Below are 21,207 nucleotides of genomic sequence, written 5' to 3' on the forward strand. Positions count from 1 at the left end.
GATAGTAGCGGTCGGTTATACGAGTGAATTAATAAGTAAATTAAATATCTTTATAAATTTAATAAATAAGTAAATAATAAGCATTAGGTAGATAATAAGAAATTTATTGAATATGTAGGGTAGGTAATGAGTTTAGTAGTCACAAGTGGAAAGTAGTGTTTATTTATATTGAAATAATATAACGGTACAGTGTAGAGAGAGAATGTGTGGTTGTGATTGCAGTATAGACCAGAGAAGTGATGGTTTGCGTTTCATGATAACAAATAAATTACAAGAAGTAATGGCAAATTGGCGTAAGTTTACAATCTACAAGAGAAATAGTGAAAATACAATTATTGCTGTAATGCTGAGAAAGGTTAGTGGTTTTTTTATGGTCCTTAAATGTTTGTGATGTGAATTATATGTGAATTTTGTTTGATGTGTTACGTGAATCATAAACATATTAGGTAATGTAAAAATGGCTCATTTTCCTGTAGGTTAGTAGTGCAATTGTTCAAGTGATAATCACAAAGCGAAAGGTTTGGTGAGCGTGAGTTGGCTAGTAAAAATATTTTTTGCATATATCATTTCAGAAAATTATTGGTGGAGGATATCGTAAAAGAGACTAAAATTCTATAAGGTCAAGATTGTTTTTCAAAAGTGGTAATTCATTTTTATAAAATAAGAATTTACATGATTACAAATTTGTGATATTAATAAATAGAAAATAGGCCCACCCTGTCTAGTCTATTTTGTGATAATGGGAGTTCAATAATTACCATGATGAAAATCCTAGGTCAAAAAATTATAATTGGTATCGTGAAGTAGAAAATAGTCTCACACTGTCTATTCTATTTTGCGATAACAATATTTAATTTTCTGATAGTCAGATGTTTCGAAATAATTTTTTCTCAGTATTGTGAAGTAGAATACAGTCCCACCCGGTCTATTATATTTTGTGATACTGCGGTATCGCAAAAGAGACTTGAGTGGGGGGGGGGATCATAGTCTAGTTTATGATACTGAAAAATTTAAATACATGAAAAATAGTGTATATATTGTTCCCCGCCCGAAATGTCCATATTCCCATGCTTGACCCAAAAGAAAGTAGGGGTGATAATGGTATGTGATGCCATCTTGGTGATGTCATTAAAAATGTTATGGTATCGCCAACTATAATAATCCCACTAATCTAACTAACCGTTCAAATATCACACAAATTTACAGTATTTTAAATGTAATTAACCTAACCAACTGTTAAAAACAGTATTGGTAAAGATTTCAGATATTGTAATGCTGTTTTACAGAATCATAAAATATGGGCAATGAGACAACCAAAAAACTCTTTCCAGATTATATTATTATTATTTTTTAAGAATACCATCTCTCTAAAATTGCCAAAACAAGAATAAAAAGCTGCAAGTAGGTGGGTGTGCCTTTCAAGCTCACTGTGATCACATTCTGAGGATCAGTTAATAGTTGCAGATTTGGGGGGATGAGATATGAATAATCAGAAAATTAAATACAGGAGTTCAGAGGATGAATAAGAAACAACAACAGCAACCAAAAACCAGTACTACCTTCAAAATTACTGACTTGTACTTTTACATAGTTTTAACTTTCCATTCATTACTGTTAATGTGATTTAAGTGTATCGCTAAATGAAAAGACGACTCATGATCTCTAATATTTTACGTACTAACTTCAATTTTAAAATCAGAGCAACTATAATAATTTTTATTCACTTCACCCAAATTAATTCGGCAGAGGGTAAATAAATTGACTGTTACCATTCGAATAATAGAAAATTATACTGCAAGTAGTCAGACATGAGCATTACTTTACATCAGGTAAATCACATTCCATCATTGTCTAAGTTGTTGGAAGAAATGGCCAGGTAAGTATTTACACAATGTAACTCAAGTAAGTTTACATGTGCATAAGTAGCCACGCAAATATGGGCCAATCCCCGGTAAGTAGGCTACACACGATCTGACCTACCCATTCCTAAGATTCCGTCACACTAGGTCACAACACACAAAAACCGATATGCGGCTCGCCGCCAAAACTAGTCCGATGTAACTAAAAAGAAATACGTTTAGTAAAGTGGACTACCAAAGCCAGTCATTCACCATTTGCCATTTAAATACTAAAAAGGCAGGTGAATGAGTCATACTTTTTTAATAGAACTGAGAACATCGAATACGTCAAGGAAATGAATGATTCACATAACCACTACCATAAAATGTCAAGAGCAACTTAATTTTTAACAAACAGAATTAATTACACAATAACTTTGAAAATCAAGACACAATGTTTATTCAGTTACAAACTAATTCCTTTAAATGTTCTAAACGTTGCTGCCGCAAAGCCACAACTGCACGAGAAACACGCCCATGTTCCAAATTACAATATTACATCTTTCGTTAGCTGCAGCAAAAAACGGTTGACTATGTATTCAATAAAATATCCACTCTCGACAAAAGTGTCAAAAAATTAAAAATTATTAATAGATACAAATACAAGAAGACATTCAAAATAAATTCAAACCTTTATAAACAGCCATCTTCCATGGAACAGGACCACTCCTGTCGTCGATTGGATCACCACTTTGCACAGATATTCAAATGATGGGAATCATGGGAGCAAATAATGTAGAAGATGGAATGTCTTGAATTCACAAACGCCCGATCAATCCCGAACATATCCGAATATCAAAACAACTTCGATTTCCGAATAAAAATTCGATACTACTTTGCAAGAATCCATTCATTTTAACTAGTGAAGAATATTTTTAATGTCGTTAATCCATCCCAGCTGACCTTTCATTTTAGTAATGCTCACCTATATGTGCAAAAATATATAGTCCCAGAAATGAACGTTTTTTTGTGAGAGTTTTTTGATTAATGTAACAGACCTAACCTATGTAAGCTTTTACTTTAACAACAGAAATAAAAAAAAACCTATAATTCACAAAATTTAATTTTTCGGGCATCTGAACCGAGTTAAGTGAATCTTAGGTTTCTCGCTACAACAGCGCTTGTAGCGGCGAGAGTTACACTTATACCCGCGAAATTCAAAAATAAGCAATTTAGTTACGGTTTATTTTTAGACAACTGGGAAAGCTGTTGTTATAAGAAAATAATTATAATATTTACTATTTACTTTAATACAACATCAGAGCAATATTTATGGCTGAAATGATCAGTAATACAAAATATTCATGTTCAATAAAATTGATTCCACTTAACATCTTCTGTGTATCCAAATGACACGAATAATAATGAGGTGCAATATTGGTGAGAGGCAAATTATATCACCACTCAACAGTGCGGTAATGTAGGCACAAATATGTCTGAAAATAAATTTAATTGTAATTTGTATTATTTTATTAAGTGGTTATTGATTGATATTTCAGTTTTGAATTGGTATAAAAATTTAGTCATTACAATCGTTTTGTGTATGCGCTACTTGAGAATATGGTTCTCATCTATAAGGAAGTTTGTTGACATTAAACTTATTTTTAAGAGAAACTATTTATATAAGAATAATTAACTCAATATTTTTATTTTAAATCTGTGACTTAACTGAAAATTGTTACTAATATAAAACATTTTGTGACCCTGTTAGTTAAGATTGTTGTGACGTCATTGGCATCAGGACAGTTAAGTTTGATTTTGAATGCAGGAAAAATGAAGAATTCCTTCCAGCCGGCGTCCATTTTTGTGTATGTAACTGCGACACTCCGAAAATATCTGGCTAAATTAATAAATTAGCTAGGCATTCGTTTATTTTAACCGGCTAAGGGATAACCAGAAATAACAGTTATTATTTATATAGACAGATATCTGACGATATCTAAGTCAGCAGTGCATTTAATTAAAAGCAGAATCGGTAATCGTACTGACGCCACGTAAACTGCAGAATAATTCGTAAGCCTCTGGAATAAAATTTACTTGAATGGACTTTAAGGGTTTTTCTAATAAACGACTCCCAATGTAAAAATAAATATTTTAAACATTAGTGCAAAATCAGTCCATCACGGAATTTTAATCCAGTATCATTTTCAATCTTTTTTCTATTGTTTGAACATGTGCTCGTGTGTTTTGACTAGGTTATATAGTTGTGTATTATTGTTGTCATATGAATGGTACATCACAAAAGATTCAATTCATTAAAAATTCTGCACACTGAAGGGAATGGTAATTATACTATTTATAGTATTGTGTAAAATTAACGAAATTACGTACATACTAGACAGAGTCCTGGACATTAATGCCATAAAAATAAGATAAAAAATAAAAAATATATATAATGTGTGTGTGTTTTTTTTGTACGCAGCAGCACACACAACCACCCTAAAGGCCGGGATACATTCGCACCAGCACATGCACGGCATACACGCATGGAAGTTGAATGTACACAAACATAATGCAAATGTTACATTGGAAAACAGCATACGCACAGGAAAACAGCTAGCGCAAGACGCATAGTAATTGTCGAACTTCTAACTTTGCATTGTGCTGTGCGCCATTTCTATACGCTGCCAATCAGCAGCTAAAAATAATTGTTTTAGTATGTGCATTTAAAAGATAAAATGCGAAATTAATTTGAATATTGATATTTATTTGCGAGATTTTTTGTTTAAAAACAAGACGGCGAAATTAAATGCATGGATTTAGGAAACCAACTGCTTCATATAATAACAACTAACAAAATTCAAACGTTTGGAACTGAAAATTTTGGACGAAAATAGTTAAAAAAGAAGGGGGAGGGGTAAGAGGAGAAACGACTCTGCGAACTACGAACTGCTGTGTGCGTATTTAGCTTGGACTTCTGTGCTGAGCGTGTGTAACTTTGCTGTTTACATGCTAACATGCTGTTTGCGTGCTATCGCGAATGTAGTCTATGCTTAAACGAATATTTCACCATGATTATTATACTCCTATGTTATTGTTAACATCTATATAAAGCCTGTCTCATGTAATCTCATTTAACTTGTCTCAAATTTGACAGTTCTTAATAGTACCAGTATCTATACCCATTTCTCAAGTGTCACTTTCAAAGCAACACATGATGCTTGTTTACGAAAACTGACAACCACCCGGAGTTGTTTACAAAAACTATTGACTTACGTTTGTTTGGCCACATAGCGACCCGTCCCGGCTTTGCACGGATTCGCTCTACTAATGTGGCGTCATTTAGGTTTTCTAAGTAAGTCCTTATAAGTATCAAGTTCTCGCAAGTGTTTTGTGTTTTCAAAAATTTTACACATACTTACACGTACCTTTGAATATATATACTGTATAGAAGTCGCCAGCCCAGGTTAAAATTTCTAATACGGTTTTGAGGTAGTTGGTTAATTCACCGCCGCAATCGCCACCATCTCTAGGGCATCGACTTGTGGTGATCCCTAGCGGACAAGTGTCGAACTCTTCAAACACCCCTTCTCCCTCCCGTTGAACGAACTTGAGTTGCAGTGAATGATAGGTGGGGGTTGCGGGGAATGACAGCGGGCGACAGTGCTGCGCTCTAACGTGTAAATAACAACTAAGACGATACAGGGCGTTACGGCAGCGCACTGCAGCGGTGAAGTTCCCAAGCTGCTCATCATACGCTTCTGAAAAACGTAGAGTAAATCCTATCCACTCGCGAATTCTATACAGTATATATATTCAATGCACGTACTGATAATAATTTAAAATATTTTTTTTTTACAATGTTCACAGTCTTTTTCTCATCAGACACCCCAAAAAGATTTTGTTTAGAAGTTCCACGCGAAAGTGGTCCATATGAAAAAATAACTCAATTTTGATAAAGAATAAATGCCTAAGTTACTAACAAATTTAATCATATAATGATTAATGCTATGACGGTTAATTTAGCTTCGCAAATAACTCATAAAATTTAAACTTATTTTGAAAGATAAAAATGGTTTTTTAGGGTCATCCTTAGAAGATAGACATATGGTATGCGGATTTTTTGTAGGCTTTTTTTTTTAAGACATACAGTTCTTTATGACATTAATTTGATGTATTAGTCATTTTCAAGTCAGCGTAACCTATGAAAGCGATCTAAAAGTTTCATTTTACGACTTGATTACATCGAGATTTCTCTACTGTATTTAAATTTAAAATGAATGAATTGTTCACATAAACCTCCCAGAATAAATTCTCTAAATGATGGTGGAAACCTCATCAAAACCCACTGTGTAGTTCAGCGAACATACAGACGCAGGTAGAGAATTTCTTTAAAAACTGTTTAGAGAAGAGATGCACGGCTTGTGATATGTAGTTTTGCGTAGGTAGTTTGTTAGTTACACTGGTTGCTCTGCTCATGGAACAGGGTGCTCCACTTAGTATAAATGTTGGCCTCTGCCCGGCCCATTAGTAGTGGCTGTAACGTTTCATGCGATAGAGCTCTCTACTAGATGTTAGAGGCTTATATTTAGTACCTATCTAACCCTCCACGAAAAATAAAAAAAATAAAATATGTGAGCGACTCTTTCAGGTACTCGCTAGTGATGTGTAACATCTAACATTGATAACGAGCAAACTCATGTGTTCTCGAAACTCAGACACACAATTTTAAGAATAATACCGAGCGTGATAAATATACGCAAATTGTGCTTTCAACTACATTTCTGGACGCGAATCACACGTCGTTTCTGCATCCGCCGCTAGAATTCGCTGACGGAGCAGCTACGTCGACTATCGAATCATTCGATTTGCAGAGAGAAATTATAAATTATATAATGAAACGGCTCCAATAAAAACGAAAAAGACTTTTAAAAGAAAAATACTAAACCCTGGCTTTGGACAAGAAATTTTATTAAAATATTGGCCATTTTGTTAAAATTAATTTAACAGTTGATACTATAAAGTCTTCCTTTGTATTTGTGAACTTTGTTTAGCACCATCTACCGCAGATGACAGTACCGAAGTTGTTACACATTTCCATTATTTTTCTTCCGTCGTATTCACAAAATCACTTCCATCAAATGCCGCACACCAAGGGCTAAGATGTTACACATCAAAACATAAACCAACAACAAATGAGCTTCTGAAAGAAAAATAAATGTTCATTTAGTATAAGTTACTTGCTTATTGAATAGTTCAATTAAAAGATATTACATGTTTTGCGACCTTGTTTAATAAACAATTTTGGCATACGAGGTTGAGCCGCGTTGAAGTGGTGTAGATTGTACCGACGTTTCGCCCTGCATTGCAACCAGCATCATCAGGGTTTTGGGTACTTAAAAATAATATACTACAGTAAGAAAACTATGATTGAATGTTAGAAATCATGGTTAAAATTTCAATTTTTTTTTAAATGAATAACAACTCGTTAGTAAATAATTCAAGGAAGTTAAGAAATTAAGTAAATGTAGCCTACCTACTCTTTTTCACAATTTTTATTTTAAAATTGTTGTAATTTTTGGACTGATACTGGCTAATTTTTCAACTCACTTTAAAAATTAACAAAAATATTGTTTAATCAAACGTTTTTTAGAATGGTGCAATCGGATTTGTTGTAGCTTAAGTACATATAATATTAATAAAGTTTTTATACGGTAAGGTAGTGAAAAGTTGCAAAACACCAAATGTGAAATATCTCCAGTACCATAATTTTTTTAAGAAAAAGAATTATAAGCCTTTTTTTAAAATGCTTTTTGAACTGCACATTTCGTTCGCAGAATTTTTGCCACTAAGAACTGATACGCTATGTACATATGTGTATACTTTTAATTTGCGATACTAATTTATTTACCGTACACAGATGCCAAGCCTGCTGTATTGATTAAATGTACATACAGTGGGAGGAATAATTGTTTGAACTATGCAAACGCTTATAGAGGTATTTGAGAAGCCCTCAATAGAAATGAATTTTATGTTTATTATTTTACTTCTTACCTCTATGACTTTGTCTTAGTCCTGTTATGAATTATATTTACCAGTATTGTATCTCTATGGTCAGGTCAATTTGGTTTTACTCTTTAAGTATTTTCATGTTTTATCTAAGTAATAATTTTATGAAATGTCTTTGCAAACATTTGTTAAACGGCGACGAATAGGAAATGAGCTTACACCTTTTAATATTGTTTTTGGGTCATTACTGAGGAAAGAGTATATGTGATTGGACGCTCGACTGCGCATATATTTTATTTAAAGAATTTAGTATTTCCAGTGTGATTTCGGAGAGTGTTCAATAGAGAAAGCTTTGACTGTTTGAAACAAATTGGAACTTGAGTTTCTGTTCTACTATCATGGGAGAAGGATTAGAGAGAAAGAGCTCCGTGATTTAGTCATAAATGAATGTAAGAATATCACGTAAAACATTGGTACGACGACTGAATAGCTAGAATCTACGTGAAATTGATGATTTTATAATAAATACCGGAACTACACAATGAAGAAGAGGTAGTTACCGATGTTCGAAGCTCTACTAAAGAATCGACGACGACGATAAGTTTTGACTAACAGCATAAATAGAACTGGATCAACGACGAATTAAGAAGAAAAGAAGAAAAGGAATATCAATCTTCGAGATGGAAGGAGTTCGACAGCGGTAGACGGCATCGTAGACGGTGTACCGGAGGACATCATCCTTCTAGACGACTCCAGGTGACCGACGCCAGTCCTGCTGGAGTACCAGCAGCACGAGAGGAGGTGCATCGAGACGGAGACCCAACCAGCGACATCGGAGGAGAGTGAGATATAACCAGCAACATCGGAGGAGAGACAGGGGTTCGGAGAGGTTTTCCACAGCCTCTTGGTATTGTAACGACGCGACGAGGTTTGTTTGCCCCATCCCCGAATTAACAAGAACAGCGAGAAGTTACCTGTCCTATTTTAATGGCAAGATATCTTAAACTATGATGTTTACGATCAAGACCTAATTTGAAACTCGCAAAACAACTTAATACTACTTAACTACGTAAAGACTTGTAGCTTGTACATACTGGACCTGGTTAACTGACATTGATCAGTAATATGTACGATATCAAAGTTAAAATCTGTTAAAGTCATTAATTGTCTTGAATGTTTAAAGAATAGCCCCAGGTCCAGAAGTCTTGAGACAGTTTGATCTACCGAAAGAGACTGAGCTAGTAAAAACAAAGAAAAGACTAATTTGCCAGTTAAAATGTGTTTCAATAATATTTAAAATATTGACTGATAACCAAACTATTATTCAGTGATACAATTACGTAAAACGTAATTAGTTCTGAAAGACATTTAAGTATAACGGATATTGAAATTTTGTTTAATGAAAAACCTATTTAAACATGAATAATTGTCTCAAAGGTATTTGTATGTTGCTTGCTAATCATTGACTCTGTCACTTTTCATGTTACAGTTGGATATGTTGCAAAAGAGTATTGTCACCCATACAACCATGATTTTGACCCTAGTAAAAAGTTAAATTTTCATTATATTTTATTTTTCCGATTGATAACCATACTTACATATCATGTGTATGTTAAACCAGATAGACAGAAATATTTAGCTTGGATTGTCTTGAAAGAATAATTAGTTTTTATTACACTGAGATCAGCAGTCATAGAGAAGTTAATGCTTTTAAACACACTACTTATATTTGTTGATTTTAAGGTCAGAATACTTACACCAAAGAGAAGGAGACATACTGCTAAGGAATTATACGACATTTTATTGTTTGGTATTCACACTGAGTCAAACTACACCAGTACATACAACTTGAGAATAATTTATTTTCACTATCAACATTACAAGACATATTTTAGTTAATATTCTGTAGAGGTTAGTAGTTGTGCTACATACACAATCACAGCACTAGTACTTTATAGAGTTTTCACGGCGCCCAACTAGACCACATTTTACATTATAGATATTGGCATTTTAGGAAATATACTCCATAGAGTAATTCTGAAAACACTTCAGAATTTTTGGCGCACAACGTGTAAGCCAACGTTAGGGACTATTTTATGATCTTTTTTTGAACAACTCAAGACACTTTGAAAAATACAGACAGTAATTTTATTTTGTCAAGATGACAGACACAGGTAGGAAGTCATATTTTTTGAGAGGTAGCAATGACACTTCTGACTCTAGTCCTGAACGAGAACCTAGAGAAGTAGTACCAGAACAGCACATCGAGACTACTGGTATGGAGTCACAGCAGGAAATGGAGTTGGGTCATTCGCCGCCGACACCAACTGTTACCCTAGATGCACTGTTCCAGTTCATGAATAAGGAGAAATTAGAACGGGAGCGTAAAGAACAGGAGGAGAAACTAGAACGGGAACGGGAGAAACAAGAACGGGAGCGTATAGAACAGGAGGAGAAGTTAGAAAGGGAACAAAAGGAGCGAGAAAACGCCGAAAGACTAGACAATTTAGTGCAAGTCTTAAATAACACTTTAGGCAGGATTGCAGATGAAACAGCAGAAATCAGGCATGACTTAACTGAAACACAGCACGAGATGCAACAGAAGTTTTCCAGTGTACACACTCGTATTGAAGGTGTGGAAATATTCAGTAAACGCACTGACGATAAAGTAGTACACTTAAGCGAGCGTCTAACAGGAAGGTTAGATATGGTAGAGGCGAAAATAGGGGAAATAGAAAGAGAATCCAGACACATCGCAACATTCTCGCCCCAACTAACGACTCACCACACTAGCGAATGTAATACCGACAAGGAAGACACGCCGGTAAACAAATCGATAACGATAGAAGCCGAGCGAAATCCCGCGAATATTAGTACTGCAATTATGTCAGCAGATCCGGTACTTACACTACACCACCCTTCTAAGAAATGGTTAAATGACGTTCCAACATATTCAGGGAAAAGTAATGAAAACCCTCGAAGATTCTTAAATCAGTTTGGAGAATATTGCCACACATTTAAGTTAACAGACACAGAAAAATTGAAATGCGTTAGCCACTGCTTGAAAAACACGGCATATTATTGGTGGGAGTTGGCGAAAGATTCTGTACACGCATACGAATCGTTTCAGAAAGCTTTCATATCCCAATTTTGGAATACTCGTATCCAAAGCAATTTGCGAATACAGTTGCATTCTGAAAAATTCGAAAATCGTAAATTTCAAAATTTAGAGGCGCATATCAGCGATATGTACGAGAGAACTCGTTATCTTGATTGCCGTATGGAAGACGAAGAGTTTATTGCCATGATAATTTCGCAATTACCACTCAATTATCAATTACAACTTAGTGGACGGCAATACAGTAATATTGTAGATTTCAAGGAACAACTGTTAACGTATGAACGACTCGTTAAGCTCGATAAAACGGTAACGCACAAAGAAACTAACGAGCGCAAGAACACGAACCAACAGACACCGTTATACAATAACTGGCGTAACCGAAATGAAGGGCAGAACAGCGGACACAAACAACCTCAAATTCACACACTGAACGTTGAAAACTGCGGAAGTAATTGGTATCACAATGGATATCGAGGTCAGCGATATGGTAACGGATTTTATAAACCACAGTACTATCGTCGTAGAAACGAGAAGCGACAAGACAGACGCGAAAATGAATCACAGTGGGAGAATAAACGTCAGGAGGGGACAGTTAATTTCAGAGAGAATTCAGGCGAAAATCGAACAACGAAAGAACGATCGGCAAATTACAATAATCATTCCGGAGGTCAGTACAGCATAAATGCACAAACGTTTGTACCGTCTGAAAAAGGGAACAGCTTTAGCACCACCATTCACGACGCGCGACAAGGAGAAAGAAATTCATATTCTATAGCGCCAAGTCACGAGCAAAGCAACACGGAATGGCCGCGCATGCAATCTAGCAGAAGCTCAGATACAAACCAAGGAGGTAATAACACATTTTTGATTTCACCGAATGCAAATAATGGATTTGCTAATTTGTCACAAGAGCAAATTAGAGGATTTAAGGACAGTGCGGTAAACTAATTAGGGATGGCGAAAACCCGCTCCGCACGTCAGTCCCTAATTGTAAGTTAGACGGGGCTAGTATAAAATTGGATCCCGACGCAAATGACAAGAATAATTGTCGAAGCATACACACCATTATGTTCAAAGAAAACGAGCGTGAATTTTTACTCAGCGAGCCCACAGAAACCGAAGTTCAAGCGAAACAAGCACTATGTCCGGAGATATCGTTAACTTTAAACGGAGTTAAAGTGCCTGTACTATTAGACAGCGGCGCAGAGATATCCTGCATCAGCGAAGACTGCGTAGCCATGATAGAGAGCACCGGAATATCATTACCGAGAATGCCAGTACCGAGTTTAAAGATTCTAGGAGTTACATCAAGGGCTAGTCCCATCATTAATCGTCAGACCTTATTGGAAGTAGAAGGGTTAGGTAGCACCAAGTACATTAATGTATTAATCGTAAAAGGATTGGCCAAACCAGTAATTTTCGGGGTAGACTTTCTAACTAGCCATAAAATAATTTTGAATTTTGCAAGTTGGATGGTAACTGCTATGGATGACACAGAAAATACGAAAACTACTGAAAATTGGGAAGTTTCGGAAAAATGCATTTTGAATAATACTGTACACAGTTCTACCAGTGTTACTCCATATGAAGCGTTAACAGGAAAAAGATCATTGATAATACCGTCATCGTTACTACCGAGACATCACGATGAAGCTCTGGCCGCAGAAGATAAAGAATTAGTCGAGATACAGAAGGAAACTGAAGAGTTGGTCGCAGCCAAGTTGACATCCACGGCGGATCTTCGGAGAAAATACCAGAAAGATTCCAGCAAGATGAGTTTTAATTGTGGAGATTTAGTACTCAAGAGAACGAATCCAGTAAGCCAATTTTGGAAGTACGTTACTAAGAAGCTATTTCTACTCTTCGATGGACCATATATGATCACGAAGATTATTAGAAGTAACTGTTACGAACTGTCTGACATTAAAACGAAACAAGTAATAGGACACTATAATATAACGCAGTTGAGGAAATATTACACTCCTGTAGAATAGTATACACTGTTACACATATGTCCGTTTGAAGACATATATCGGTGACAATACTCTATGTTTGCAAGTAAGTATGTAAATAAGGTCAATAATATGAAATGTAAATTTTCTGCAAATAATTAGAATATAGATGAGATGTTTGTATGATGAGAAATGGTCCTAAGACCTATATCAGAGTATAGTTCGTTAGTCACATTTCTGAAGGGGACTATTCTATAGAGGTATTTGAGAAGCCCTCAATAGAAATGAATTTTATGTTTATTATTTTACTTCTTACCTCTATGACTTTGTCTTAGTCCTGTTATGAATTATATTTACCAGTATTGTATCTCTATGGTCAGGTCAATTTGGTTTTACTCTTTAAGTATTTTCATGTTTTATCTAAGTAATAATTTTATGAAATGTCTTTGCAAACATTTGTTAAACGGCGACGAATAGGAAATGAGCTTACACCTTTTAATATTGTTTTTGGGTCATTACTGAGGAAAGAGTATATGTGATTGGACGCTCGACTGCGCATATATTTTATTTAAAGAATTTAGTATTTCCAGTGTGATTTCGGAGAGTGTTCAATAGAGAAAGCTTTGACTGTTTGAAACAAATTGGAACTTGAGTTTCTGTTCTACTATCATGGGAGAAGGATTAGAGAGAAAGAGCTCCGTGATTTAGTCATAAATGAATGTAAGAATATCACGTAAAACATTGGTACGACGACTGAATAGCTAGAATCTACGTGAAATTGATGATTTTATAATAAATACCGGAACTACACAATGAAGAAGAGGTAGTTACCGATGTTCGAAGCTCTACTAAAGAATCGACGACGACGATAAGTTTTGACTAACAGCATAAATAGAACTGGATCAACGACGAATTAAGAAGAAAAGAAGAAAAGGAATATCAATCTTCGAGATGGAAGGAGTTCGACAGCGGTAGACGGCATCGTAGACGGTGTACCGGAGGACATCATCCTTCTAGACGACTCCAGGTGACCGACGCCAGTCCTGCTGGAGTACCAGCAGCACGAGAGGAGGTGCATCGAGACGGAGACCCAACCAGCGACATCGGAGGAGAGTGAGATATAACCAGCAACATCGGAGGAGAGACAGGGGTTCGGAGAGGTTTTCCACAGCCTCTTGGTATTGTAACGACGCGACGAGGTTTGTTTGCCCCATCCCCGAATTAACAAGAACAGCGAGAAGTTACCTGTCCTATTTTAATGGCAAGATATCTTAAACTATGATGTTTACGATCAAGACCTAATTTGAAACTCGCAAAACAACTTAATACTACTTAACTACGTAAAGACTTGTAGCTTGTACATACTGGACCTGGTTAACTGACATTGATCAGTAATATGTACGATATCAAAGTTAAAATCTGTTAAAGTCATTAATTGTCTTGAATGTTTAAAGAATAGCCCCAGGTCCAGAAGTCTTGAGACAGTTTGATCTACCGAAAGAGACTGAGCTAGTAAAAACAAAGAAAAGACTAATTTGCCAGTTAAAATGTGTTTCAATAATATTTAAAATATTGACTGATAACCAAACTATTATTCAGTGATACAATTACGTAAAACGTAATTAGTTCTGAAAGACATTTAAGTATAACGGATATTGAAATTTTGTTTAATGAAAAACCTATTTAAACATGAATAATTGTCTCAAAGGTATTTGTATGTTGCTTGCTAATCATTGACTCTGTCACTTTTCATGTTACAGTTGGATATGTTGCAAAAGAGTATTGTCACCCATACAACCATGATTTTGACCCTAGTAAAAAGTTAAATTTTCATTATATTTTATTTTTCCGATTGATAACCATACTTACATATCATGTGTATGTTAAACCAGATAGACAGAAATATTTAGCTTGGATTGTCTTGAAAGAATAATTAGTTTTTATTACACTGAGATCAGCAGTCATAGAGAAGTTAATGCTTTTAAACACACTACTTATATTTGTTGATTTTAAGGTCAGAATACTTACACCAAAGAGAAGGAGACATACTGCTAAGGAATTATACGACATTTTATTGTTTGGTATTCACACTGAGTCAAACTACACCAGTACATACAACTTGAGAATAATTTATTTTCACTATCAACATTACAAGACATATTTTAGTTAATATTCTGTAGAGGTTAGTAGTTGTGCTACATACACAATCACAGCACTAGTACTTTATAGAGTTTTCACGGCGCCCAACTAGACCACATTTTACATTATAGATATTGGCATTTTAGGAAATATACTCCATAGAGTAATTCTGAAAACACTTCACGCTTGTATAAATAATTCCAAACTGAATATATTGTTAGATTTTGTTAATTAAAATACTTAATGTAACCAACAAACATATAGAACAGAGCCAATTGAGTAAATTTGTTGGTGCGTAAGTACCTGCCATAAGGCCTTATAAACTTTATAAGCCCTTATTTATTAAATAAGCGTTTATAAATTACGCAAGGAATAGCTACCCATACACAAGTCGTAAAAGTTCAAATTCCAAAATATTTTAAAGACGCTTAAGTTATGTGCATAGAAGGCTACGATGTACTTGTTATTGTATACCTACTCAAATTTTTATTGAAGTTATACTTCTTTAGGCACGTTGAGGGTGAAATTTTGGTAAGTAACGGAAATGCTAAGAATTGCCCACGCAACTGGAGGGATGTTTAACACGATGAAGTCTGAAGTGCATGCGCGTTTCTACTGTAGCCACGAGCTGAATTCGTCCAGATATTCACTTAAGTGAACATCGGAGGACGTAGTCATAAACATAATTACAGTAAAATTTAAAATATGTTGATTTCTGGTATTAAATCTTTAATAACCCAACAATTTCGATACACTTTTATTTGTGTATTGCGATTAAGTACGTAGTTCGGGAATTAAAATTCACAGGTAGGGCCTACGGTTCCCGCCATTGGTCAACAACTTTATTAATATTTATTTTTATCTTATTATTGCATTTTAACTCATAACTTTAAGAAAATAATATTATTACTTCTAATTTGTTTAACTAATTGTTATAATATATTTTCATACATACCTCAGTCCCTTGGTTGAATTGATTTGCACTCGGTAGGCATATCAAATTCTTTTTTTTTTCGTATGATAAAATCTTATAATCAAATGTTATAATCATATTCTAAGTGATTTGATGGTAAATTGTGGATATACTTGTATAGGTTACGAACATATAAAGAAGAGTTAGCCTAATGTTTGTTTGCATGTTTAATATAGTTTTTAATTTAAATGTACAATTTTATCTGAACTTGATTAAATTTTACACACTTGACATTCAAAATAAGACGAATATTACTGTTTAAAGCTAATTTCGAAACAAATACTCCTATCCTCCATCCACCACTAGCATCAGTGTAGATTAAATCAAAAAGTTGGGGGTACATTACCGTTATCATCTGGTAAAAAAGAGCATTTAAATTTTTTACCAGTGACCCTGATCTTGCCAATGAAGTGAGTCGTTCCCCCGGGAAAATTAAAATTTAAAAGTACAGAACTGTTATAAGCAAAGATTCTTTGTACCTAAATATTGAATGTATGGCTTGTGAAAATATTAATATTTTTTAACATAAAATTTGTTTTTTAAATGATGCATTTTACAAAATAGTATTAATAAAAATATATCTCATCACAGCATTCTACATACCTATTATTGTTTCACATATTTTTTAAAGAAATTATAACAAAGTTTGTATATTTGTCCACACACAAGTACTGAAACCAATGTTATATTTAAAGTCCGTGTTCCGTCACTTATACAGGTCAGTAGTATATAAATATATGTACTAGCCCTGGCTAACGGCCATGGTGCCGATAGTGACGTCACGGCGGCCATATTGGATGACCTTGACATTTTAACATTGACCTTGGACTCGGCCTTCAAAATTCGCCAAATGTTGCCAAAATCTACTCAACATTTTCCAAAATGATCCAAAAATTCCAGTTTTTAAAATAAATTAAAATATAATAAATATTAAAAATTAAAATATTGCCTTTTAGACGGAAAAAAATTTCCGTTTTCAGGGAAAATTTTTCAAAAATTACTGAACGCTTGAGATTTTTCCAAAAAGGCTTAAATTTATAACGAGAACGTGTCTACAAAATCAAGGACCTATTAGACGAATAGTATGATTACAAATAATGTGGAAATACTCATGCTAACCACTCTATCCCAGATCTCGCTAATGATTTGGAACTGAAAGCTAACGAAGAAAAAATAATCTTCATGGAAAATTAAAAAATAATAATAAAATCAAATTCAAGTCACCGCAGCGAAATTGAGAAATTAATAATAAACATGCAAGGAAGAGAAAGCATCAGAAGAATTAATTACTTACTTAATTAATTACTTTTACTTGCTTCACAAGTGCTGAAAATTTACCTATCACCAAAGGAACACAGACTATAATACTTCATGAACTAAGAGGCGCGAATTACATACAATGAATGACTAGTATAGTATTCTATTTTACTATATTAAAACCAGTCTTTTGGAACAATGTTGCTTGGCTACGATTATATGTAGCTGGTACAACATTCGAATATATTTGGTCAAACTATGTTTCATACAAAATAAACTGTCAAAAAAATTGAAGTGGCTGTTGTTTTGACTCACGTATTAATGAAAGTGGTTAATATTTTCACTCAGGTATTATACATGAAGGCAGTGTTCCCAGTTCGCTTGGAGCTTTTGTAGAGTTAATATTCACTCTCTCTTCTAAGTATCTTGGAATTTAGTTTGTATATGTACGTTTTCAATTTCGACTTCGATGGAAAGTGTACTGCAGCCTCGTGGCTACGGGCTGTGATCAGGACGAGTAAGATCGCATTGTAATGAAACACTGTATAGGCTACTTGGAGGCGTACTTTATTGGCGGCAGCAAGAACATGTACAGAATGCTACAAGCAACAACGTGTGCGCGTGGCTGTGTTCCGAACCGGACTGGCTCACCTCTCGGGTCTCCCTCGCTGCGTGCCAGACCCCCCAGGGTGAGGGTGGCATGCCGGCCTAACGGTACTCCTGGGGGGCGCGCGTCCTGCCAGCTGTCCGCTCGCCTGCAGGGAACCCGTGAGGCCGGAGGGCTCTGGTCACTCCTGCAGGCAGCCGCGACCATGGCCGCTACAGCACCCCCGTGCCAGTGATGAGCCACATCACGAAAAACCACCCTGAAGGCGGTCGGGGAAGCGTACACGATGCCCGGCCCGCGTCATGGGAGGTGCGGGGGCAGTCGCGGTAGGCCCCCGATGTTGCCGGGTAGGTGGTCCCGCCGCAGGAGGATGGGGGGGGGGGGGGTGGCTGGTGGCTCCGAGTCGGCCAAGACGTAGGCAGGCTTGAGTCGATCAATGGAGACTGTCGTGCACCGGCCATGCATCAGGAGGGTTGCAGTTTTCGGAGTTCTGCCGAGTATGGGATAGGGGCCCTCGTAGGGCGCATGTAGGCACCCCTTTTGCCCCTCGCAGCGAACGAAGACCTCAGTGGCCGTCGGAAGGTCCCTGGTGACAAACGGCCTTGTCCGACCATGCCGCGAGCCGCTAACCGGCCGCAGGTCTCGGAAGTGCAGGCGGAGGTCCGTCACCAGGCCGGGGACATCGACCCAAAGGGCGTCCGGATGTTCTCAGAGAAATTCCCCTGGTAGGCGCAGGGGCTGGCCGTAGACCAACTCTGCAATGGAGGCATGGAGGTCGTCCCGCCAGGCAGCTCGAATGCCGAGCAAGACAGTAGGTAGGACATCTACCCAGTGCTCGGTAGCGTGGCAGCAGATGGCTACCTTGAGCGAACAGTGCAATCTCTCTACCATCCCGTCGGAGGCCGGGTGGTAGGCAGTGGTCTGGAGGTGAGTCGTGCCCACCAAGGCGGCGAGGGCCGCGAACAGGGAGGATGTGTATTGTCGGCCTTGATCGGTGGTGGCCCTCAGGGGGGCGCCGAAACGTGCCACCCATGTGGTGTAGAAGGCTCTGGCGACCATAGCTGCCTCGATGTTCTCGACGGGCACGGCCTCTGGCCAGCGTGAGAAGCAGTCAACCATGGTGAGGCAGTAGCGGAAGCCTCAGGAACATGGGAGGGGCCTGACCAGGTCCAGGTGGACATGGTCGAACCTGGAGGAAGGAGGTACGGAAGATCCTACCGGCGAGGAGGTGTGCCATGCGATCTTCAACCACTGGCACGGTACGCAGGATCGGGCCCACCATTGACAATCCGCTTGCATGGACGGCTAGACGAACCATTGTGAGACCAACTTCCCTGTGGCCTTGATGCCCGGGTGCGCCAGCCGGTGCGCCATGTCAAACGCCACTCGGCGGAACTGTGGGGTCAGGAAAGGCCGAGCTGTCGGTGTGGACACATCGCAGTATACTTCCAGTGGGGAGTCCGGGATCTTGATATTCGTCAGCTGTAGGCTGGAGTCGTGCTGCAGGAACAGCCGCAACTCCTCATCCGCTACTTGAGCCCGCGCCAGAGCATGATAGTCGACTGGAGCTGTGACCGATTCCACCCGGGACAAGGAGTTCACCACGGTATTGGCCGAGCTGGGAATATGGCGAATGTCTGTCGTGAATTGTCCAATGAAGTCGAAGTGTCTGGCTCGGCGTGGAGAGCACTTGTCAGGGTTTTGGGCGAAGGCGAAAACTAGAGGCTTATGGTCCGTAAGGATGGCAAAATCCCTGCTCTTGGCCATATGGCGAAATTGCCAGACAGCTATGTAGATGGCGAGGAGCTCATTTTTGTAGGCTCTGTACTTCTGCTGCACTGGGTTCATCTTCGCAGAGAAGAATGCCAAGGGTTGCCAGTGGTTGTGTACCTGTTGCTGGAGTACCGGTCCTACTGCAAAGTCAGAAGCATCCATCACGAGAGCCAGAGGGGAGTCGGGGATAGGGTGGACCAGCAGGGTCGCCGAGGCGAGCCTGGCCTTACAATCTTCGAACGCCACACTGCTTGCGGCCGTCCAGACGATGGGATCTTTGCCTTTGGCTGCCCCTCGTAAGAGCCTGTGCTGCCACAGCCCTAGGAACGAACTGTCGATAGAATTTCACCATGCCAGTGAACTGGCACAGCTGCTTTGCTGTGGTAAGCTTGGGGAAGTCCAGGATAGCATGGACCTTCTCTTCCAAAGGTTGGGAACCGTCGGCTGTGATGGTGTGTCCCAAAAATGTGACGCGGGACTCGCCAAATACGCACTTGCTAGGGTTGATGAGAAGCCCATAGTTCGTGAGGCGGTCGAAGAGCTCAGTCAGATGCTGAGAATGTTCGGTCTCGTCCTGGGAAGCCAACAAAATGTCATCCAGGTATGACACACAAAAGTCGAGGCCCCGGAGGACCTCGTCCATGAACCGCTGGAAAGTTTGCGCAGCATTGCGGAGGCCAAAAGAAATGAATGGGAATTCAAACAGTCCAAGTGGAGTGGTTATGGCGGTTTTGGGGATGTCAACCATGGCGACTGGGATCTGACTGTATGCTCGGACTAAGTCGATGGTGGAGAAGATGGTCTTGCCATGCAATGAGTGAGAGAAGTCCTGAATGTGTGGGATGGGGTACCTATCTGGGATGGTGCTGGCGTTCAGCAGTCTGTAGTCCCCACAAGGCCACCACTCTTCTCCTCTCTTGGGCACCACATGGAGAGGAGAAGACCAAGGGCTGTCAGAGGGTCGGGCTGTGCCCTGCTTGATCATAGCCTCGAATTCCCCCCTGGCCAGGCTCAACTGGTCCGGAGCCAAGCTGCGCGGTCTGCTGTGCACTGGCTGTCCTGGCATGGTGTTGATATGGTGCACGGTGGAGTGCTGCACTGGCTGGGGGAATCCGGCAGGCCGTGTGAGGCTGGCGAACTTGTGTAGTAGCTCGGGGTACGGCGGAGGGGGTGCAGGCATTTTGACACTACAGACTTGACTTGTGGTAATGGTACAAACCGAGGTGAAAGAGGTTGTGCTGTCCACTAGGCGTCGATTCCCGATGTCAACTAGCAAGCCAAAGTGATAGAGAAAATCTGCCCCAAGGATAGGCTTAGTTACCTCGGCCACCACAAACCGCCAGACCAAGTCCCTTCGAAGTCCTAAGTTGAGGGTGAGTGTGACAAAGCTGTAGGTTGCGATCTGCGAGCTGTTGGCGGCCACCAGGGAGTAGTCGGACCGAGGGCGCCTGCCTAGCATGAGGGTACGCGGGTAGACACAGATATCAGAGCCTGTATCGATGAGGAACAGTACCTTGGTAACCCGCTCCGTGATGAAC

General features: G+C 38.5%; 1 protein-coding gene across 1 annotated transcript in view; it reads right to left on the bottom strand.

Moving 5' to 3' along the window:
* LOC134546260 (plasma membrane calcium-transporting ATPase 4-like) overlaps nt 1–2,598 on the bottom strand; it is a 155,388-nt gene extending 152,790 nt beyond the window's left edge. Inside the window, exon 1 of the mRNA XM_063388962.1 lies at nt 2,530–2,598. Within this exon, the coding sequence (XP_063245032.1) occupies nt 2,530–2,545 (16 nt within the window). The 5' untranslated portion in view covers nt 2,546–2,598. The remainder of the gene's footprint in view (nt 1–2,529) is intronic.
* Between the last annotated feature and the right edge of the window lie 18,609 nt (nt 2,599–21,207).

This window comes from Bacillus rossius, chromosome 1 (assembly GCF_032445375.1).
Source record: "Bacillus rossius redtenbacheri isolate Brsri chromosome 1, Brsri_v3, whole genome shotgun sequence".
Taxonomy (NCBI): Eukaryota; Metazoa; Arthropoda; class Insecta; order Phasmatodea; family Bacillidae; genus Bacillus; species Bacillus rossius.